This window comes from Bubalus kerabau, chromosome 1 (assembly GCF_029407905.1).
Source record: "Bubalus kerabau isolate K-KA32 ecotype Philippines breed swamp buffalo chromosome 1, PCC_UOA_SB_1v2, whole genome shotgun sequence".
NCBI lineage: Eukaryota > Metazoa > Chordata > Mammalia > Artiodactyla > Bovidae > Bubalus > Bubalus kerabau.
In genome coordinates this window covers 176,177,541-176,200,888 of record NC_073624.1, presented here as the reverse complement: position 1 = coordinate 176,200,888, position 23,348 = coordinate 176,177,541, and the positions used below count along the sequence as shown (strand labels likewise).

Below are 23,348 nucleotides of genomic sequence, written 5' to 3'. Positions count from 1 at the left end.
GGGGCGTGGAGATCAAATGGCCCTTCGATGGACAGGCGTGACTGGGGTTCCCAGGAGGGCCAGAGGCTGGTGGAACTGGAGGTGAAAGTGCCTTCCCTGTCTCCCACCCCCCAGGTACTCATCTGCCGGAACTACCGCGGCGACGTGGACATGTCGGAGGTGGAGCACTTCATGCCCATCCTGATGGAGAAGGAGGAGGAGGGCATGCTGTCGCCCATCCTGGCCCACGGGGGAGTCCGCTTCATGTGGATCAAGCACAACAACCTGTATCGTATCCCTTTGTCGGGGGGTGGGGGAGATGGCTCCTGTGTGGGCTTGTGAGTGTGTGTGTGTGTGTGTGCACACGTACACATGTGCAAGTGAGAGCTGCTGTCCGCAGGGCTGGCTGGCTCAGGCCAGCGGGGAGCCATCAAGCACAGCCCTGTCTTCTGGAGCTCCCTGCCGCCTAAGGATGACAAGTGTGACAGGTCCAAGGAGCCAGGACAGGTCGCTTGGGGAGGGGACATCCCAGTGGAGACCTGCAGGAAGGCCAGGTGTCTGCCACAGGTGTCTGCTGGCACGAGGCATGCGAGGCCTGGGTGAAGTCTCACTCGGCAGCTGCAGTGGGGGTGACTGGAGCCCTAGAGTGGGGTGCATGGTAGGAGCAAGGCCCCGTGGTCAGCAGGGTGTGCACTGCAGGGCCCTGTAGGAAACCACCTGGATGAAGTGTGTTGGGAAGTCTTGGGAGGGTTTCAGGCAGAGGGCTGACACGGTCTGATTTGCATTTTCTGCATTTTCTCTGGCTGCTGAGCGGAGAGCAGACTTCAGGGATCAGAAGTGGACATGGGGAGGTGGGGGGCGCAGAAGCCTGGACTGTGAGGGGTGGTGGGATACAGAGAAGGGGAGAGGTTCCTCCCCACCCTGCCCAGATCTCAGAGCCCCCTGCGCTCAGGCCCATGGGGAGGCCTGGCTCAGCCAGTTCCCATCCAGGAGGGCTGACCGGCCATCCCGTGGCTTTGGCCAACCCTTCTAGGTGCATTCTGGTATCTCCACTGCTGCGGGAAGAGCCTGGCTTCGCAGCCCACAGCCCCGTGCTCCGGTCGCCATGTGACTAGAGGCAGGTCCTCACCTCCCCCCGGTCCAGTGAAAGCAGTGACCCCTCCTTGCAGCGCTGTTAGTGTCAGCGGAGCTGTGGGTGTGCAACACGCCCAGCCAACATGGGCTCTGTCCCCTTTTCCATGTTCTTGGAGACAGATGGGACCTTGCTAGTGAAGGTGTGGTCCACGGGCCAGAGCATCCCCTGGGAGCCTTCTGGGAATGCAGGATCCTGGGTCCATACAGCCTTGCCAGGTCAAAGCTACACTAGAGCAGGGCCATCCCTCGTGATGTGTGTGCACGTTGCGGGGTGGAAGGTGTTGGCCCGGGACGCTTACCCATGGCCCTGAGGCCTGGCTCCCTGTAGTGCATCTCTGTTTCTTCACCTCTCTCTAGAGGGGGTAGCTCTGCAGAGTGTGGCAGGCAGCCCATGAGCCAGGAAGAGATTGTCTGAGAAGCTGCCCTGGGTCTGGGCATGGGTGCCCAGCTGTGGGGGGTGGGGGAGTAGCGGTTCCGGCTCAGCAGGAGCCGTCAGACCAGTTCCCAGTGGGGCCCTGGTGCCCATGCGTGGGCAGCTGGTGAGGAGACGGCGAGGGCTCATCCCTCTGGATGCCAGTGCTCAGCACACCCTGCCTGAGTGGGCATCTGCTCACCTCCAGCCCAAGTTCCATTGTCAGGTGGCAGTCTCCAAGCCCAGCCAAAGGGTTGGAGGTGCCCGTTGCCCCTCCTTGGAAAGCACCTGGAACCCATGTTGCCTGGACTAGGGAAGCCAGCACTCCCCTGATTGGCCCAGCGTCCATTTCCTGGGGTCCTGTGCTGGGCTGGGATGAGGCTGGAAGTGGGGTGGAGACGGCCCCTTTCTCCCTCCTGGAGCCCACAGCTTGGCACTGGGGTGGCCAGGGTGCAGGGCAGAGGAGCTGTTCTCCCAGGTGATCAAGCCCTTAGGGAAAGAGGAACAGGAAGTTCCCAGTACGCACTGACCCCAGGAGCTGGGGACACATCCCATGTCCAGAGTGTGTGCCAGTTTACACCTCACCTCAGTGAATCCACTCCCAGGCCCCTGTTACGCTGTTATCGTTGTTGAGTTGCTAAGCCATGTCTGGCTCTTGGTGACCCCGTGAACGTTGCCTGCCAGGCTCCTCTGTCCATGGGATTTCCCAGGCAAGAATACTGGAGTGGGTTGCCATTTCCTGCTCCAGGGCATCTTCCTGACCCAGGGATCGAACCCACAGCTCCTTCTTGGGAGGCGGATTCTTTACCACTGAGCCACCTGGAAGCCCATGGGTGAGCAAATGGAGGCTTCATTCAAAAGGTTTGCTTCAGGGGGAAAGACACAGGCGCGAGCCAGAATCGGCCCAGGCTGGAGAGCCCGGAACCTCAGGAGGGTCCTGTAGGTGATGGGCTTTGGAGGAGGGCAGATTGTGCTCCTGGTTTCCGTTCCAGGATGAGTCACGCTGCTCTCCTGGGACTGCTCACCTTACTGAAGTGCCCTCTGCCACACCTCGGGCTTCAGCCCTCTGCTGGGGCGTCACCTCCCCTGGGCAGTGCCCCTCACCCGGCAGCTGGGGTGGGTTTCCTGTGCTCCTGCTGCCCCTCTGTCAGCTGAGCACACCCTGGGAGCCGGGACCACCCCTGTCTGTGACCACGGTGCCCAGGCCTGGCTCAGACCAGGAGCTGGGGAACCCTGAGCGCCGAGTCAGCAACTGGGGGCGGCTCCAAAACACGCAGGGCATGGGAGTTTGGGAAGTGGCAGCCCTACCTCTGAACGCTCCTTAACTGTGGCCGCCATGCAGTGGTCGCCACCTCCAAGAAGAACGCGTGCGTGTCGCTGGTGTTCTCCTTCCTCTACAAGGTGGTGCAGGTGAGTAGAGGCACAGGGGCCGTGAAGGACATCCGTCGCCCTGCCCTTCAGTGTGCCTCCCCATCTTGGCCACCCGAGGGCCGTAGCATCCCTGGGGAAGCTGGAACCCCAGGAAAAAGACTGAGGGAGCAGGACAGGTGTGTCCCCAGCTGGCTGTGGAAGGCTGGAGAGTGACCCGCTGAGTCAGGGATTAGGGAGGTGGGTTAACCAGGAGGAGGGTGGAGCTAAGTTCTGCTCAGAATCTCCTTGGGGGGGCTCTAAAGGCACAGTGGCCTGAGGCCCCACCTTAGAGAGGGGTGACACACGCCAGGCCCAGCTGCCAGCGAGATGGGGAGCCAGAGCGGCACGTGCAAAGGCCCTGGGGCAGAAGTGCCTGTGGTGCCCAGTGTTCCGGGACAGAGTGTGGCGCTGTCAGCAGGGCGGCCGGGCTGGACTTCAGGGTGGGGCTTGCTGCACAGGGCCTAGTGAGGCCTTTAGCTTTTCTTACAAGTCTGATGAGAGACGGTGGGTGGCTCTAAGCAGGAGCCTGACAAGACCTGATTTAAGATCCTCTCTGGCAGCTGAGTGGGAAAAGAGCCTAAAGGCAGCAGGGAGGCCAGGGAGGAGGTGGGTGAGGGGCCTGGCTGATGTAGGGGCTTCATAGGGTTGAAGAGAGTGGACAGTCTGACCCAGGAGGCTTGGGGTCTGCCCGGGAAAGCTTTCATACTCCAGATGGTGCCGTGTGCAGCCCGCTCAGCAGTCTCCTCCGCTCCACAGTGGGGGGCGGGGCGGTGAGAACACGGGGCAGGAGAGGCCCCACGGGCAGGCTGAGGGGCAGCCGGCATCCCGAGGCTGTCGCGGGCCAGTCAGCGCTGTTTGTGATTTCCGAGGAGCGGCCCAGCAGTTGCGGTCCTGGGGTGTAGAGATGGGGAAGCGGGAAGGAGGAAGGTTCTCCTCCCAGCAGTGACTGGCATTGCCTTCCTGCTTCCTTGTTTGTGCTCCCGAAAGACCTTCTGCCGAGTTCCTCTTCCCCTTGGCTCCCCTGGTGCCCCTGCTTTCATCATGTGCATTTTCTGTTGAAATGGGGCAGGCTTATCTGCAGGCACAGCTGTACAGACTGGGGTTCAGGGAGGTCACAAGAGGCCTAGAGAGCTCCTGGTCCTGTCCGCAGGGGCCCATGTCCCTCATCTGCATCACTCCTGATTCAGAGGCAAAGGGTCAGGGTGAAAGAGAAGCTGGGAAGGGGCCCCAGGCCTGGAGGTGTCTGTCAGGGAGAGGAGGAGAGTGGGCCTGCAGGGGTGGGAACTCGGGCTTCTGAGCAGGTCTCAGTCCCCTGCACACCCCCAGTCCGGCTCGCATGTCACAGACAGCCACTGCTGTCCGCTTGCCCACGTTCCCTGAGCCCAAGACCTCATCCGAGCACCCCTGGGAACCAGGCAAACACAGCTTGTGAACAGAAGGGCTATTGGCAGGGGCCTCAGGGCACGAAGTGCAAATGAACTTGTGCAGGTGTTCATCCACTCCTCATCTCTCCTCTCACTGATCTGCCTCCCACGGCAACACTGCAGGTATTTTCAGAATACTTCAAAGAGCTGGAGGAGGAGAGCATTCGAGACAACTTCGTCATCATCTATGAGCTGCTGGATGAGCTCATGGACTTCGGCTACCCCCAGACCACAGACAGCAAGATCCTACAGGAGTGAGTGGCTGGGATGGGGCCCGGGGACGGGTGAGTGGGGGTCAGGCCAAGGCGATGTCATGTGTTGAAGTCATGGGCAGGTTTGGAGGTGCAGGAGGCAAATGTGTAATCACGTCGCTGGTCCCCTGCCTGTCTCCAGCCCACCAGGACTTTCCTAAGTTCCTGGGGCAGCTGTGGGTCCTTTTGCACTCAAGCATCATGCATGGCATGAGCACTTTTCCTGTTGCTGGGTCTTCATTTCCATCCACAGACGTGCGCTCAGTGCCGTGTTTGTAGGGAGTTGCCTGCTGCTGTTCTGTTTTTGTTTTTAACATGCTTGTTTAGTTTTGACGGCTTTGGGTTTCAGTTAGGACACGCGAGGTCTTCCTTGCAGCACGCAGGCTTCACTCTAGTTGTGGCATGCGGGCTCCAGAGCGAGCGGGCTCTGGAGTTTGCGGCCCGAGGGCTCTCTAGTAAAGGTGCATGGGCTTAGTTGCCCTGTAGCCTGTGGAATCTTAGTTTCCTGGCCAGGGATCGAACCTGCGTCCCCTACATTGGAAGGCAGATTCTCAACCACTAGACCACCAGGAAAGTCCCACTGCCTTTGCTTTTACTGTCATAAATGAGATTGTGATGAAAAAGCTCCCTCCTTTGGAATCCTGTGCACCAAATAATGGTCACCGTTGATTAAGCACGTCTTGGGAAGCAGGCCTCCTGTGAGCGCTTTTTTCCATTTCAGTTAGTCAGAGCTGCTGTCTTCCCATGACTGTCTTTGCGTGACTTCAGCACACCCCACATCTGTTGTTCCCCAGGTGTCTCAGTGGTAAAGAATCCACCTGCCAATGCAGGGGACGTGGGTTTCATCCCTGGGTCAGGAAGATCCCCTGGAAGAGGGCATGGCGACCCACTCCAGTGTTCTTGCCTGGGAAGTCCCATGGGCAGAGGAGCCTGGTGGGCTGCAGTCCACAGGGTCAGGTGGTACATGACTTCTGGCTAAACAGTGAGTGGAATCAGGGTCACCAGGTCACCCTCCCAGGGAGGTCGGTCTCCTCTGCATGCCCAGCTGGGAAGCACTGCATGCCCACTGCTTGTTTTCCTCACCAGCGCTGTCTCCTTGCTGCCCTGAGACTGAGAACTCTGTACTCATTGTAACTGAGGAGTGTGTTGGGGTTTTGGAAATCGTGATTTTGTTGTGTTAAATGGCCCCAGGTGAAACCAGAGCCTGCCTCTCCTGGCGCCTGCTACAGGGAGGGGCTGTTTTCAATATGTCAGTGCCTGAGCCAGCTAACTCTGAGCCCGGGCCCACAGGTACATCACTCAGGAAGGCCACAAGCTGGAGACGGGGGCCCCGCGGCCCCCGGCCACTGTCACCAACGCAGTGTCCTGGCGCTCGGAGGGCATCAAGTACCGGAAGAACGAGGTGTTCTTGGATGTCATCGAGTCCGTCAATCTCCTGGTAGGCTTCCTTTTCTTTTTTAAAAAATGTGTCTTCTTCGTGATTAGAAATAAAGCAACTTGACTTTTAAAATTAGCAAGGCCCTGAGAAACAGTTTCTGTGTGATAGCAGATCAGCGGGATTCAGTTAGGGACTCATTGCAACACGAGCTTGTTTTACCTTCATTAGTTTTTGTTCTTATTTAGAACGAACGCATGCATATCATTAAAAAAAAATGTCTAGGGTTAGACAGCCAAGGGCTCCAGGACTTCCCGGTGGGCCAGCGGCTGACCCTATGCTACCACTTCAGGGGGCCTGGGTTCGACCTTGGTTGGGGAACTAGGATCCTGCATGCCTCCAGGCAAAAGTAAAACAATACTTAGAAAGCAAGCAAGCGCAGGGCTCCGCTATCTGAAAGTCCACATCACGGAAGGATTCATTGTCATCTTTCGCCCCCTCCTGCTGTAGGTTTGCAGACAGATGCTGTTTTGTGTAAAACTGAGAGCATAAGGTGTAGTTCCCCTACAGCTGGCTTTTGGAGTTGCTTGGGTTTGGTTTTTACTGTTTTGTGCATGTTTGTTTCTTTAGTTTTATTTATTAAGTTATTGTTAGTTGGTAACTGACCACATCTTCTGTGAATTTGAGCACGTGTACAAACTTGTGTACCCATGATCATAACTGGGCAGCAGAACAGCTCCATCCCCTCAAACACCCCACCCCTGCTGCCTCTCGGTAGCCACACCCTCCCGCCTGTCCCGCCCCGCCCCGGCAGCTGCGCCTGCAGATCACAGCAGCTGTGTCTTTTTGAGATTGTTGTGTGAATGGAATCATACAGTGTGTGTCAGTTTGAATCTGACTTCTTTCAATATATGGCCTTGAGATTCATCCAAGTTGCTCGGTTTATCCAAATTTTATGTCTTCTTTGGTTCATTTATTTTATACTCTGAATCACAGTTGGTTCATCCATTCACCCATCAAAGGACATCTGGGTTGTTTCCAGTGTTTGGCAATTGTGAAGAGTTGCTATGAGCATTTTCTGTATAGATTTATGTGTGTACAGAAGTTTCCATCTCTCTAGGGCAAATACCCAGGAGTGGGATTGCTGGGTCATCTGGTAAGTGTATGTTTGACTTTATAAGCAACTGTCCAACTGTTCTCCAGTAACATTTTTGTGTTTTCACCAGCAGTGGATGAGAATTCCAGTCACTCCACATCCTTGATCAGCGTTTTCATTTTTGTCATCCTATCTCATTATGGCTTTCATGTACATCTCCCTAATGGCTAATGATGTTGAGCATCTTGCTGTATGCCTCTTTGTCATCCATATATCTTTGGAGGCATGTCTTTTCATGTCTCTGATCATTTTTAAGTTGAGTTTGTTTTCTGATTGCTGAGTTTTGAAAATTCTTGGTATTGGATAAAGTCTTTTTTTTTCTTTATCCAATGTGATGTGTGATTTGCAAATATTTTCTCCTGAGTCTGTCATTTTTCCTTCTGTTGGCATTTCTTTCACAGAGCAGAAGTTTTTGAGAAAGTCCACGTATCAAGTATTTAGGGACTTCCCTTGCAGTCCAGTTGGTTAACACTTCACCTTCCAATGAAAGGGGTACAGGTTTGATCCCGAGTTGAGGATCTAAGATCTCACATACTTTTCAGCCAAAAAACCAAAACAAAACAGAAACAGTATTATAACAAATTCAATAAAGGATTTAAAAATGGTCCACAGAAAAAAAATATTCAGGAAAAAACCCAAATATCAAAATTTTAAACTGTTTATGCTTTTGGTGCCATGTCTGAGAACTCATTGCCAAACCCAAGGTCACATAGATTTTTCTCCTAAGTTTTCTTCTAAAAGATTATAGTTTTATATTTAGATCTATGATCAATTTTTAGTTAAATTTTATGTAAGGTATGAGGCTTGTATCCATTTTTTGCACGTTGAACAATTTTTTTCCTTGTTCTAACATCATTTTTTTTTAAAGATTATCCTTTCTCCATTAAATTGCTTTTGCATTTCTGTCAAAAATCAATTTGTTATATTGTACAAGTCTGCTTCTGGTTTCTGTTCTTTTCCATAATGTGATCCTCCTGATAGTCTTGTTTTTCAAAATTGTTTAGCTCTTTAGTTCCTTTTATAGAATTTTAGAATCCGCTTGCTTTGGGATTTTAATTGGTATTGAGTTAAATAACTCTGTTAAATCAATTTGGAGAGATTTGATATCTTTAGTATATTAAGTCTCACAATCCATGAGAAATACATGTCTCTCTATATATATATTTAGATAATATTTTATTTCTTTCATCAACATTTTATAGTTTTTACCATGTACAAATTTGCATGTTAAATTTACACCTAAGTATTTCATTTTGGGAAAGCTATCTCAAATTGCTTATTTTTAATTTTATTTGGTAGAATTCACCTGTAAAACTATCTGAGCCTGGAGATTTCTTTTTCAGAGTATTTTTCACTACAGATTTCAATTATATAACAGCTGTAGGATTGATTAGGTTTTCTATTTCATCTTGAGTGAGTTTTGGTAGTTTGCAGTTTTTAGGAAATTGGTCTATTTCATCTAAGTCAGAGTTTATATGCAGTGTTGTTTATAGTATTCCCTTATTAGCTTTTAAATATGTGCAAGGTCTGTACTGATACCGCTCTTTCATTTCTGATATTGGTAATTTATGTTGTCTTTCTTTTCTCTTTGTCACTCTTATGAGAGGTTTATCTGTTTCGTTGACCTACACAAAGAATCGGCTTTGATTTCATTGATTTCCCCTGTTGTCTTTCTGTTTTCAATTACATTGATTTCTGCTTTTGTCTTCCTTGTGATTTTGGCTCACTTTGCTCTTCTTTTGCTAGTTTTTTAAAGTGGTAACGGAAGATACTAATTTGAAGCCTTTCTTCTTTCTGTTACAAACATTTAATGCTAAAATTTCTCTCTAAGCACTGCTTTAGCTGTATTCTACACTGATAACGTTGGGTTTTCATTTTTGTTGAAAATATTTTCACATTTTCCTAGAGACTTCCATTGACCCATGGATTACTTAATGAAAGTGTATTGTTTAATTTCTAAATGTTTACAGATTTTTCTGTTATCTTGTCATTGACTTTTAATTTAATTCTGTTATTGTCTGAGAATATAGTTTATATTACTGTCAGTTCTTTAAAGTTTGTTAAGATTAATGATCCAAAATATGATCGCTCTGTCTGGGTGAATTTCCATGTACATTTGAAAAAAATGTACATTCTGCCCTTGTTGGATAGAGTGTTCTGTAAATACCAATTAAACTTGAACACTTGTCGTGTTCCATTTTGTTTCTTCACTCTGTCATTTTTTCTTTGTATAGTTTTTTTTTAGTGGTTGCTATAAAATACATACTTTCTTATCATTTACTTAGAGTTAATATTTTACAACTTTATTTGAAATTTAGAAACTTTACAACCCCATTGTAGAGTTGTCCTATACAACTGTCTCTCTATACTGAAAACCATATTAGGCAGTGTTAAACATTTTTGCTTTCAATTACCAAGCATACTTTAAAGAACTGAGGAGGAAAAGAAGACTCTCTACCTTATTTTCCCAGGTATTTACTGTTCCTGCTGCTCTCCTCTCACTCCCAGTTTTCCAGGTTTCCTTCTGGTACAGTTTTACTTCTGTCTAAAATGCTCCTTTTAGCAGTTCTTTCAGAACAGGGCAACAGGCTACAGATTCCCCTGGTTTCCTTCATCTGAGAATGTCTTCATTTCACCTTCTTTCCAGAAGGATCCTGTCACTGGATATCAAATTCTGGGTTGACAGCTCTCCTTTAGTACCTTAAAAACGTTGTACCACTTCCTTCTGGGCTCGATGATTTCTGATGAAAATCCAGTCACTCACATCAGTATTCCCCTGTAGATAATAATAATATGTAGTTTTTCTCTGGCCGCTTTTCAGATTTTTCCTTTGTCTTTAGTTTTCAGCAGATAGTTTATGATGTGTCTAGGTATGGATATTTTTGAGTTCCTCCTGTTTGGGTTTTGTTCAGCTCCTTGGATCTATAGACTTATGTATTTCACCAAACTTGAGATGTTTGTATTCATCATTTCTTCAAATATGTTTTTACTGTTTCACTCTTGTTTCCTTCTGGACCCCAGTAACATAAATGTTAGCCCTTTTATGATTGTCCTCAGGGTCTCTGAGCCTCTGTTCATTCTACTCCATCTTTCTTTCTGTTGTTTAGATTGGATAATTCCTGTTGATCAGCTTTCAAGTTCACTGACCCTTTTCCTACTGTGTTATCTCCATTCTGCTCTTGAGCCCATCCAGTGAGCTTTTAGTTTGTTACAGTATTTTTCAGATCTAAGACTTCCATTTGATCCTTCTCCTTATAGTCTTATTTCTTTCCTGAGACTTTCTAGTTTGACATTTGTTGTAAGAGTATTTGCGATTTTTCTCATAGTGGTTTAAAGTCTTCTTCATAGAATCGCAACCCATGTCAGTATTGGTGTCTGTTGATTGTATTTTCATGTGAGCTGAAATTTTCATGGTTCTTTGTATGCTACGTAATTTTAGGTTATATGTTGCGGTAGGATTCTAGGTCTTATTTAAATTATACTGAAAATGTTGGGTTTTTTTGGTTTGTTTTAGCTGACAATTGACCTGGTTAGGTTCAGGCCATAAGTTTCAGTCTATGAGCCATGAGTATCAGTTCAGTTTTCAAAGCCTCTGTGCCCTTTGCTATTTGCATCTGTTCCAAATATGCAGTGCCCAGCGGTCCATCTGGGCCTAGGAACAGTTTGTTCTCAAGGCCTTTGGCCGTAGGCTCTTCTCTGTGCGCACCTGGTTCTAGAGAGGTCTGGACATAAACAACTTCCTGAGGTTGCTCTCCTGAACCTCTCACTGTCTGCTGTGTACCTGTGCTCTCTGGCTGCCTGGGCCTTCCTTTCTTGGGTCTGTAGCCAAAAACTTAGGGCTCTAGATGCCTACTCTTGTGCTGGTCTGCACTTGGGCTGGAATCCTAGGTTTAGCACCCCCACCCCTGGAAAAGCAGCTCAGTTGCCTGGGCCCCAGACAGCCGTGAGAAAACTGAAAGGGGGGAGAACCGGGGGATTTCCGTATTCCCTCTGAGCGCCAGGAGTTCCCCTTCTGGCCCTGGAGTCAGAACTAGAGGCTTCTGCAAGCTCTGGCTACACCCCACTGCTCACTTCCACTTCCAGGCCTCCGCTGCACCTTGACATCACGGCGGGTGGGAGAACTGCTCGTCCGGCCAGCTCTTCTGGATCCGCCTTTTTGGTCTCCCAATAGTTGCCCATGCATTCTGCCCAGGTTTTTTGTTGTTGCTGATTTTTAACTTTATTTAATTAATTAACGTGCTGTGTCTGTGTTAATGCTTGGGCTGTTCTCTGGTCACAGCGCATGGGCGTCTCACTGCAGTGGCTTCTCTTGTCGTGGGGCACAGGTTCTAGGGTGTGTGGGCTTCAGTAGTCACAGTCCCCAGGCTCTGGAGTACTGGCTCAGCAGTCGTGGCGTACGGGCTTAGTTGCTCCGCAACTAAGGGATGATGTGGGGTCTTCCTAGATCAAGGGTCAAACCTGCGTCTCCTGCATTGGCAGGTGGATTCTTTACCACTGAGCCATCAGGGAAACGCCCTGCCCAGATTTTATAGCTGTGGTCGGTGGCAGAGAATGGGTGATGCAAGCCAATTCCATCTCACTTGCAGCCTACCTGTCTCCACACAGAAGACCTCACTCCCAGTACTTGGGCAAACCAGGGCAGACTGGGCCAAACCTGTCACATGGGCTACTTAGGTTTGCCCATTTTTGGCTGTTCCAGCCAGTGCAGAAATGAGCATGATTGCTCATCCTCATGTGTGTTTGGGCATCTCCCTTACCTGGGTAGGATCTCTGGAGGGCTGAGTGCCCAGGCGTGGAATTCCTGAGTGAGAGCACTTTCCAAAAGATTCTTGCAGTGGACTGAATGTAAATGTACCCCCATCTTTATTTTCTAAGCCTTGAGGCGGCAGTGGCTCACCGCGCTCCCCTCCTGCCGGAGGACCTTCATCTGGACCGTTTACTGAGCCCGGACATGTTCTCAGGTGTCCTGAGGTGGAGAAGCAGATCCCAGGGAGCGGTTTGTAAGCAGCTGCCCAGGAGAGCGCTGGGAGCTCAGGGCTGCCCCAGCCCCTGTGTCTGCACACATGGCACCGTCCAGGGAGCCCTGTCCTCTCATACAAGGGGCAGCACGAGGCAGTATGGGCACCCCAGGCATGTTAGAGCACACCTTCCTGAGTCTGACGGCAAAGCTGGCGGCCTCCAAAATCAACACTGGCCTCCAGATTCTGAAAATCTGGTTCTACAGGTATAATTAGCAGCCATATTGCTGACACTCAGCTCTTCCACGCTTGCCCTGGGACGGCGCCGACTTTGGGCCGCCTGTCACGGCCAGCATTGGCCTTAAAGGCTGCGTGGCTTTTGTCTCCACTTCCCAAGCCCCCTTTGCCATCGTTCAGCTCTAGAGGGCTGCACAGCACCCCCTCCCCCAGGGGGGATAGCCCCCCAGAGAAGGAGAACTCAGGGCAGTTGGGGGGAGCACTGAGAACCCGCAGAGTAAGGCGGTGGCGTGCCAGCTGCCCAGAGCTCAGGGGTGAGGGGCCATGTCTGCACGGACTCACGAGTCGCGCTGCCCCAGGCACCGTCCTCATGCTGGACCCCGCAGTGAGCAGCCCCCCCCGACCCCTCACCAGGGTGTGGACGGAGGTGGACGGGCAGGCAGATGGGGGTCAGGTCACACGCTGCCTGCTGAGGCAAGGACAGCGAGGTCAGAGCGTGGCGAGTGATGGGAGGTGGCAGGACCTCCCGTGCTGTTTTGTGCCTTTTTCTGAGTCACTTCCCTTAGAGGTGAAGGTCTCCCATGCCTGCCCACGGCACGTCCAGATATTTGAGTTAAAGACTGGACAGATTTTCCTGCTTCTTCGCAGAAATCAGGGAGTCAGGGCCTCCAAGGAGTGGCCCGTGTGGCCCTAGGTCTCTGAGTTTGCTTTGCTTGCCGGTGTGGATGTGGCATCCTCACAGAAGGGCACTGTGGGGTGGCGGGCCGGGCTGCGGCCCCAGAACCTCTGCCAGCTGCTCCGTGCCTCGGTGTCCTCATCTCTAAGATGGGGCCGTGGAGACGTGCTGCAGCAGCCTGCTCCCTCCAGACAGCCCCCGGGTTTACCCATCGTCCTGCTGTGATGGTTATTTTATTTACTTATAAAAATGTATGTATTTTTAACTGAAGGATAATCGATTTACAGTATTGCGATGGTTTCTGCCATACATGTGCATACCTGTGGCTCAGCCAAGCACCCACCCCTCTAGGTTGTCACAGAGCGCTGGGTTGCGCTCCCTGTGCCATGCAGCAGGTTCCCGCCGGCTGTCCATTTTCCATACAGTCGTGTATGTTTCCCTTCTGTGTGCCGTCTCATCCCACCCTTTCTTTCCCCGGCTGTGTCCACAAGGCTGTTTCCTATGTGCTGTGATTTTCAGTTGCACTCTCAGATGCCTTCCAGTCTGCACAGGAGTTAAAAGTCGCCCGAGTCTCCGCCCCTCCCGGTCAAGGAGGAACTGCCCAGGCAGTGTTAGAGCTGGGATTGTATTTGCTTAAGTGTAATTGTTACTTTGCATCAGACCTCAGAGCAGCCCTACAGGACCCAGGCAGCTCCATCTTCAACAAGCCCTAGGCTCACCTAGAACATAAAGTAGCCTCACCTGGCCCCACATGAAGAAATAGATTTCTGAAAAGTGAGTCCGCCCTGCTCTGAGAAAAGCTCACAGAGCCCAGTAGATGAGCAGATACTGATAGAATCCCTGCCCAGGCCAGCCAAGCACACAGCCTCCAGCCACCAGGTCTGCCCTGGGCATCCTGGGGCACCTCAGAGGGGTCAGTGTGTGAAAGAGCCCCCAAAAGGATTCCAGGCACAGCATCAGCTGGCCCATCCAAGAGGGAGGAGCCTGCTGTGGCCTGAGACCTAGAGGGCGGGGCCCACGGGTGTCTGCCTTCCAGGTCTGCCCTGACACTGCCTCCTTAGCTCAGGGGACAGAGAGAAGGGCTTCGCTAGTGGGAGAGGCCGGGAGGGTCACACAGCATGGTGAGGGACAGTGGCCGCTGGCGCGGGGCCTCCCCTCACCCCCGGCCCCCCGACCCCCCAGGTCAGTGCCAACGGGAACGTCCTGCGCAGTGAGATCGTAGGCTCCATCAAGATGCGCGTCTTCCTGTCCGGCATGCCCGAGCTGCGCCTGGGGCTCAACGACAAGGTCCTCTTCGACAACACAGGCCGTGAGTACCCCGCCCAGGCCCGGGAGCGTCCACCTGAGTGGTCAGCAAGTTCACCTTAGGCATATTGCCTTAGAAACATTGTCGCGTTGTTTACAACGGTGAAAACTGGTCAGCTAACGCCTGGGCCTGGAGGACACGGGGGAGTGAAAAATCCTCCAGTCCAGTCCCCTTGTCACCTCTCAGGCCAGACGTGCAGATGGGCACCTCGGTGGTCACACAGAAGGTCCTCAGCCCCGCCCTCCTGCACGGACTGCAGGGCTCGTCTCCTCCTGGGCCCAGTTTCTGTCCTCACCCCTGGCGTTGGGGCTGGGCTGTGCAGAAACCACAACAGCAGCTCAAGCTCGCCCTGCCTGGCTTGGGTATAATGCTTTGTGGTGTGGCAGCCTGGGGTGGCCTCAGAAGCCCAGGGCTGCTGGGGCTCTGGTGTTCCAAGCTTGACCTCCAGCCTCCCCTCCCACCCACAGGAAGGTTGTCATAGTTACATCAGCAGTAGCGCTCGTGAGGGCCTCTCAGACATCTGCCCAGCAGAGCAGACCCCCTCCCAGGACTGGGCCCGACCCTCAGCCTCTCTGGGCCGAGAAACTGAGATGGGATCCCAGGGATGACGGGCCCAGGGCCCTCAGGGGACCCCGAGTCATCCCTGAGCACACCCAGTGGGGTCTGTTCGTCATTCAGCAAACATGTCCCAGGCAGCACCCTAGGCTAGGGGCTCAGAGTGAACCGCCCACCAGCTCTGCCCTCAGCCCAGTGTTGAGATGTGATGGGGCTTCCTGGGGGTGAGGAGAGGTGGGGATGCCTGTCTCAAGAGCCGGCCACCTTGGTGTTCGTGGCCCAAGACGCTCTCACAGATTTGGAAGCAGCTCTGCTCTGCAGGGCTGGGCCCCAGACAGAGGGACACCGTCGCTGAGAGAGTGGCCCAGGGGACCTAGGGTCTGCCTGTCACGCCCTCACACCCCAACTCCCTGCAGGTGGCAAAAGCAAGTCCGTGGAGCTGGAGGACGTGAAGTTCCACCAGTGCGTGCGGCTCTCGCGCTTTGAGAATGACCGCACCATCTCCTTCATCCCGCCCGACGGCGAGTTCGAGCTCATGTCCTACCGCCTCAACACGCACGTGAGTGCACAGTCGCCAGCGCCTGGGCCCCAGGCTCCCACCCCCGCCTCGCCCCGGCATCGCCCCCCTTCCCTGCTGGGTGGGAGCCACCTCCTCCATGGTGAGCCTCAGGTCTGTGAGGTGATCCGTGGGACAGGCACAGTGCCCCAGGGGCAGCCGGGCTCCAAGAAGCCTGCTTGTCAACACGAGGCTCCGAACTTTGAGGGGGACAGACCCTTTGGCACCATTGCCCCCTTTCCCCGACAGCACCCCTAGAGTGTCCTCTGTGATGCTTTCTGCCTTCTCTCTCTGTTCTGACCCATCCTGGCACCGGCTTGGATTCTCCCAAGAGCCCCTGGTGCTGGGCTCACACCAAGCCCAGTGGTCGCTTGCCCTGTTTCCCCTCTGTGAAAGGGAGCTTTGTAAAACAACTAGGCGAGAGCGCCGTGTTCCCTCTCCCCAACAGGTCAAGCCCTTGATCTGGATCGAGTCCGTGATTGAAAAGCATTCCCACAGCCGCATCGAGTACATGATCAAGGTGCGTGTGCGTCCTGCACGCAACGTCAGCCAGATGTGCAGGGCGTAAGAGACGGGGACGTGGGTGGCCCCGCGTGGTACGGGCTTTCCGGAATCTCTGGCCTGTCCAGCGCCTTTGACACAGGGTCCTAACGCAGGACTGGGGGCACACGGGGGCTTTTGTGAGCCCTGCCCCGGGGCTGAACCTGTGGCTGTCATCCATCTTGTCTCCCCATGAGCTCACCGAGAGTAGGCCTGGGACACAGGACACGCCGCCCAGGTCCTAGGTGCTGCCACCGTGGAAGCAGGCTGTGACTGAGTGTCCAGGTGGCACACATCTGCCACCCAGTGACCTCATCCATCCCAGGCCAGTCCAGGTGACGCAGACATTGTCCCCGGAGGCCCGGACCGCAGAGAAGGATGGGAAGCCCCAAAGGCTGAGGAGACAGGCGGGTAGAGGTTACCTTCCAAAGTTGAGCTTAAAGAAAACCTCAGAGGGCAGGAGAGGCTGGGGGAATCCCACAGGCCAGGCTGAGGGGTTTGTGGCCCTTGGGGAGCAGGCTGGGTGGGAGCTGGGCTGTCTCACCTTCACCCTCTGCACCCTTGGCCCCACTGCCTCATCTCCAGGCCAAGAGCCAGTTCAAGCGGCGATCAACAGCCAACAATGTGGAAATCCACATCCCTGTGCCCAACGATGCCGACTCACCCAAGTTCAAGACGACAGTGGGGAGCGTCAAGTGGGTGCCCGAGAACAGTGAGATTGTTTGGTCCATCAAGTCCTTCCCGGTGAGCACCCTCTCGGCAGGGCACCCCCCAGACCCTCACCACACCCGCCTGCTCCCTGGGTCCCATGCAGCGTGGCAGCCTGACCACTGCGGGCCCCTCAAGCCCACGGCCGGGATCCCCGCCTGGGGCTTCAGGGAGGCTCAGAAGGGAGGGTGGGTGGAGAACAGGGGCAGGTGGGGTGGGGGTGCTCCACCTTCGTCTCGTGCGTGCACCCGCCTGTCTCCAGAGTCAGGTTAGCGCCCCCGCCCCGCCCTCCCGCTGCCCTTCTTTCTCTGCCTGCCGCTCCTGTTTGGAACTCAGCTTGCCTCCAGGGGCGCAGACTGCCTGCCTTGGGGGCCAGAGCAGCACCAGCTCCAGGAACATAGACCACCTGCTGCCGGACCCACAAGCTGGCATGGCCGCCTGGCTGGTGTTCAGGATTTCGAGCACTTGAGTCTGGGTTTGTGGGCAGAGTGCCCAGGGACTGGAAGGCAGGAATGAGGCTGCACGGACTGCACGTTCCTCGTGGTAAAAAGACGCGGTGCCTTTTCCCTTTGTCTCGGGGCTGTTTGTGTTCCTTGCTCTGGAAACTATAGTAGCTGTCCTTTTGCTCACTTTTCTGTCAAGTTTGGTCACTTTCTTGTTGGTTTCCAAAAGCTGTTTGCACATGAGCAAGGTGAGTACTTTTTCTTTGATAGCAGTCGCAAGTGGTTTTCCTTAGTTTGGTGTTTGTCTTTCAGCCTCGCCTCTGGAGTATTTTTGCTTTGTAATCTTTTTTGATTGTGGTAGTTTTTTTTCTTTTCTCATGGGTTCCTAGATGTTTTTTCATATGTTTTCAGCAGTTGCAGTTACCCCTTTTCCTCTCCTATTCTTGGGCACCTTATGACTCCTAGCATCTCCCTGCTTCCATTGCTGTCTCCATGCCTGTAAGTGGTGGTAGAAGGCAGCCTCCTGGCTTTGCCTCCAACCAGAACTACTAGGGTTTCCCTTTTTCAGTGTCTTGTTGCTTTGGGCTGCAATTTATTCCAGTTCTGCTTTGCTGTGTTTTTAGCACAAAAGGGCAACAAATTTAGCAAAATGCCTCTTCAGTGTCTGTCAGTTCAGATATTAACACAGGATAGATCTTGAACCATCCTTGCATTCTGGCAAACTCCAGTTGATCATGATATGTCTTCTCTTTGATATGCCATTAATCCTGTTGGTTAACATTGTATGTAGTATTTTTACATTGAGATTCATGACTGAGATTGACCTTTTTTTTTTTGGTACCTCTATCTCAGGTGTCAATGTTGTACCTGTTTCATAGTTTTTTTGGTCTCCCTCTTCCATGCTGCAGAACAGCTTTAAAGTGGCCTTGAGATCATCTGGTCTTGAGGGGATTGATAGATTTGGCTGTGTGTGTGGCCATCTGTCTCTCTGATACTCTTTCTAACTCATCTGTGGAAATTAGGCCATTTCGAGTTTCTATTTCTGTTGGAATCAGTTTGGGTAAATTTTTATTTTCCTACGAAATTATCCATCCTAACCAGGTTCAAATTTGCCTACACAGAGTTGTAGAAAGGGGTGTCTTTTTCCCCTTCTCTTATGACAGTGACTTCTCCCTTGTTATATCTTATTTTGCATTTTTGTTACTTTTCCTTGATAAGGTTACCTAGTGGTTTGTCTGTTTTTTTTTCCAGATTCACTTTTTAATTTGTTTGTCATATTTTTCAGTTTTATAAGTCTTTAATTTCTTCATCCTTTGTCCTGATTTTCAAGTTTTAAAAATTTTATTATTTTAAAATTTGTATTGATATAAATATTTAAACCACAGATATTCTTCTGAACTCTGCCTTAGCTATATAACCCATAGAACGGGCATGTAATATTTGATACTATTATCTAGAAATCCTGTAATCGAATGAGTATTTTTTCGTTTTGTTTGTTTTCTGTTTTTCTGGTCAAAGGGCCTTTTATTTTCCATTTTATCTTCACTTTGAGTTTGTTGCATTGAGGTTAGAGAAGGTTATTCATGCTATTCTGCTTATAAGATTTATTGAAGTATTCATTGTGTGTTAATATAAGGTCAAAGTTTGTGACTATCCCACATGTACTTGAGAAGACAAGGCCTCTGTAACTGGGGTAGAGAACTTGACACAAGCACCAAGAGGTCTGCTATGCTGCCGTGACGGCATCAGCCACACAGAGAGCTGGGCCGGCTCTGCCTTCCTCTGGTTCCTCTGGTTCCCGTCTCCTCTCTTGTAGCGTCTGCTTAACAGAAGTCGCTGCGTGTTACCTGGTGCATAGACACTCATAACTATTGTGTCTTCCCTGTGGATTGGTAGGACAGTAGCCTTTCGGGCTGTAAACAGTTGTCCTCTGCACCTGGAATTCTTTGCCCTTAATTCTCCCCTGTGGCAGCAGTCCTGCTCCGCCTTTTTTTTTTTTTTTTTTAATCTTTTTTAAAAACATTTTTGGTTGCACTGGGTCTTCGTTGCTATGCACGGGCTTTCTCTAATTATGGTGAGCGAAGGCTACCCTCTAGTTGCCGTGTGTAGGCTCTCATTGCAGGGGCTTCTCTCCTGTTGCAGAGCACAGGCTTCAGTAGTTCAGTTGCAGCTTGCGGGCTGTGGAATGTGGGCTCAGAAGTTGTGGCGCATTGGCTCAGTTGTCTTGGAGCATGTGAGATCTTCCCCAACAGGGATCAAATCTGTCCCCTGCATTGGTCAGCAGATTCTTAACCACTGGACCACAGGGAAGCCCAGCCCTGCTCTGCTTTGTTTGACTTTAGCCAGCATGCCTTCACCCATTCTTTCTACTGGTTTCGTCTTTCTGACTCTGCTTTTACAGTGGAGAGTTGGGTTTTGGTCTGTGAGCCAGTCTCCAAGTCTCATTAACAGAGGAAATTAAAGCCATTTACACGGACATGACTGACACAGGTAGGCTTGTAGACTTCTGCCACCCGCCGGGGAGGGCCCACCTCTGCATATTCTTTTGCTTTCATTTTCCTCTTGGTTTTTATAAAGCTGAGGTTTTTGGTCTGGTTATTGTTTCATGTACAGGCTGATGGAGCTGGTTTTATTCCTTTGCTGCCTGCTTTGTCTGTTTTTTTATATAATTTTATTTATTTTGGGCTGTGCTGGGTCTTCGCTGCTGCGTGGACTCTCCTCTAGTTTCGGTAAACAGGAGCGGGGACCACTCTCCAGTTGTGGTGCTGGGCTTCTCATTGCGGCGGCTCCTCTTGTGGAGCACAGGCTCTAGGGTGTGTGGGCTCAGTAGTTGCGGTTCCTCGTCTGTAGGGCACAGGTTCCACAGCTGTGGAGCATGGGCTTAGTTGCTCCACAGCCTGTGGGATCTTCCCAGATCAGGGATCGATTCTGTGTCTCCTGCGTTGGCAAGCACTCTTTACCACTGAGCCACCAGGGAAGCCCTGCTTTGTCTATTGCTGAGACTGCGTTATTCTCCCCTTGTCCCAGAATCTTCACTGAGCACACAGCTCCAAGTCAGGCAGAGTCCACACACCTGCACTGATGAGCAGATCCTGACCACTCACTTCATCCCTGGAAGGGGAGGCTGAGCTCTGCGCTGCTCTGCCGAGGCCATGCAGAGGCAGCCCTAGTCAGCAGTGACTCCTGTTGCCAAAGGCCTGAGGATCAAAACCCTCTGTGTCCTGGTGTGATGGGAGCTGCATTTCCTACTGCTCCCTGCAGTTCTGTGTGGGACAACCAGGCCAGGACTCCTGACCCCTCACGCCGAGAGTCCAGTCTCTCAGTTGTGTCCGATTCTTTGCAACCCCGTAGCCTGCCAGGCTCCCCTGTCCCTGGGGTTTCCCAGGCAAGAATACTGGAGTGGGTGGCCATTTCCTTCTCCAGGGGATCTTCCTGACCCAGGGATCGAACCAGCATCTCCTGCATTGGCAGGTGGATTCTTTACCACTGCACCAGCAGGGAAGCCATTCCTTCCCCCACTACAAGTCCCATCTCTGGAGTCATGGTTCAGCTCCCCGGACCAGAGCCTTTCCCTTCCAGGGGAAGACCTAGGGCCAGCTCATCAGTCCCAGGCAGCCCTGTCACCCCCTGCCAGTTCTCGCTCTTCCTCTCCCTTCTTCCTCCCCAAGGCCTAGTGTTCTTTTCCTTGACGCAACTAGGCTTCTGTGCCTGGGAACTTGTAGAAGTTTCTCTTCATCCCCAGAATTAGAGGACTAATTTTCCCCAGCGGGGCTGGTGTGGGTGTGAGTGTGTTGCAGGAGCCGAGGCCCTGAGTGACCACAAACCATGCAGGAAGGGACTCATTGGCCAGGCCTGCAGCCTGGCATCCTCCAGGGGCAGCTGTTGGATGAACCTGCCAGGGTCTCCGCCTGACCATCTCCTTTGTGGTCTGCTCCCCCAGGGCGGTAAGGAGTACCTGATGCGCGCCCACTTTGGCCTGCCCAGCGTGGAGGCAGAGGACAAGGAGGGCAAGCCCCCGATCAGCGTCAAGTTCGAGATCCCCTACTTCACTACCTCTGGCATCCAGGTATGTGTGACCAGGGCTGCCGGGGCCCCAGAGCAGGCATGGACAGGCCCAGTGGGGCCTCTCAGGGACCAGGCATCAGTCCAGGTTCAGAGGGTTAAAGGTGACAGACACACGTGCAGCCAGTTAGCAAAGGGTGCTAGCTGACTTGTCCCGGGGCTCCAAGCTGCTCCCCAGCCCTGCCCATCTCCGTGGGCAGCCTGGCCCTGATGGAAAGAGGCCCGCAGTGGTCTTCTCAGACCTGACCTGTGCTCCAAGCTCAGAGATGCATTCAGCCCCCAAAACTACTGTTCACACACTTGCCGCTGTGGGGCCCGTTTCCCGGGCGCCCCCAGAAGCTTGTATGGGGCTGAAAACCTGGGCTTGGCCCCTTCTAGGAATCTGCTAGAGGGTCGTGCCTGCAAGTGCACATCTGGCTCTTTGCCACACCTTCTAGAAGCATCTCCACCCTCCCTCGGCCTGAGTGTGATACAGACTAAGGTGCTTCGTCCTCTCCCTGGCCCTCTTGGTCTCAGCCCAGCCCCGGGAGGAATGACTTGGTGGGCAGCCAGGAGCAGGGGTGGCGTGTGCACGCTTAGGGCCCTGATACCTGTGCCGCAGGTGCGTTACCTGAAGATCATCGAGAAGAGTGGCTACCAGGCCTTACCGTGGGTTCGTTATATCACTCAGAACGGAGGTACGTGCGACCTGCCCATGGGGCAGGTGGGGGATGCTGAAAAGGCCCCTGGTGAGGGTGCCACTGTCCCCAGGGTGGTGCTCAGGGAGCAACCCCAGGGTCAGGGCAGGTGGGGCGGCCCCTCCTCCAGGGTCAGAGCAGACAATGGACGCCCCCCTCCTTCTTTCTAGATTACCAGCTCCGGACCCAGTGAAGGGCCATCGTGGCCCACGCTCCCAGCACGGGGGCTCCTGGTGGAAGCGCCTGCCCAGCCTGCCAGAAGGAGGGGCTCCCCTGGACCCCGGTGCCCCTCCAGGCTCCACCCAGGGGCCCCTCCTCCAGGTGCACCTGCTCTGCCGCCGCCACTCTCACCTCCCAAGTCCCCTTTTCCCAGAAGAGGCTCATCTTCAAGAGGTCTTGTCTCTCAGCCCCTAAGTCAGTTTGGGGGGAACGAAAGGCATCTTTCCCTCCAGAGGTCAAATACAGCCTTCTGTGCTGTTCAGCTCCCAGTCACAAAAAGATTGGGAAGCGCTGCCCAGACAGCTCTTTGGCCGGGCTGGCAGGGCTGGCAGGGCTGCCGTTGTGTTGCCATTGTGTTGAACGTTGTGGGTTTATCGAGCATTCCTAGATTTTGTCTCGGGCCGTCGCCGTGTACATGATCCTCACCATCTGCGCCTCCCTCCCCCATCCTGAAGCTCTCAGGCAGCACTTAGCGAGGACAGGCTTCCTCTTCCTCGCCCTCCTCCCCAGTGAGGCTGACACCGGGTCGCCCTCCCAGCGCCTCGCACTTTGACTGGAGGCTCCTGGTCTGGAGCTTTGAATAGAGACGCCTTCTCAGGGCCAGCCCGTGCCACATGATTCTGTCACTCAGCCACATCAGTGTTTGTCCCACCAGGGGAAGAGGGGTCCGGCGCGGGCCCCCAGCCTCAGAGGGTGGGGGTCCCAGGCCATCCCCATCTGTGCTTGGACACCGCCGCCCCAACCCGGTCCGTGTTTGTGTCATGAATACATTAAACTCCATCGGTTAAACATGCCTTCCTTCTGGTGCAGCGTTGTGCTGATTCCTGGGTGCCCGGGCGAGGGGCAGGCTCACACCAACCTGGGTGTGGCACCAGTTCCTGGGGCCCCTACATCCCCTGGGGAAGACGGGACCAGGCAATGAGCGAGCAGAGCCACTGCCCAGGGGCCTCCCAGAGGGGCTGCAGAGGGGAGGGCACACGGGCAGATGTTTCCATCCCGTCTGAGATGACCGTCACAGCCCTCAGCCCTCGGGCCACCAGCAGCCCGCTCCCCTCCCCAGCCCGGTGGGCTTCCTCGAGAGCGTGGTCCTGCTGCAGCAGCAGCAGCATCCCCCCGCACACGCAGGTTCACAGGCGCCCTCCTTTACCCGCTGAGGCAGTCTCTGGAGATGGAGCCAGGAGACCGGCTCACAGGCTCTGCATGTGATTCATACATGCCCTGGAGCCTGAGGACCGCTGCCTGGCCCGTAGAGGGGGGCTCGGCAGGGGCG

General features: G+C 53.1%; 1 protein-coding gene across 1 annotated transcript in view; it reads left to right on the top strand.

Annotated features, from left to right (window-relative positions):
• AP1M1 (adaptor related protein complex 1 subunit mu 1) overlaps window positions 1-22,872 on the top strand; it is a 28,590-nt gene extending 5,718 nt beyond the window's left edge. The window contains exons 2-12 of the mRNA XM_055542085.1: window positions 115-271; window positions 2,868-2,935; window positions 4,483-4,613; window positions 5,901-6,048; window positions 14,195-14,321; window positions 15,290-15,432; window positions 15,878-15,949; window positions 16,555-16,713; window positions 21,061-21,186; window positions 21,784-21,859; window positions 22,030-22,872. Of these exons, the coding sequence (XP_055398060.1) occupies window positions 115-271; window positions 2,868-2,935; window positions 4,483-4,613; window positions 5,901-6,048; window positions 14,195-14,321; window positions 15,290-15,432; window positions 15,878-15,949; window positions 16,555-16,713; window positions 21,061-21,186; window positions 21,784-21,859; window positions 22,030-22,052 (1,230 nt within the window). The 3' untranslated portion in view covers window positions 22,053-22,872. The remainder of the gene's footprint in view (window positions 1-114; window positions 272-2,867; window positions 2,936-4,482; window positions 4,614-5,900; window positions 6,049-14,194; window positions 14,322-15,289; window positions 15,433-15,877; window positions 15,950-16,554; window positions 16,714-21,060; window positions 21,187-21,783; window positions 21,860-22,029) is intronic.
• Window positions 22,873-23,348: the final 476 nt, after the last annotated feature.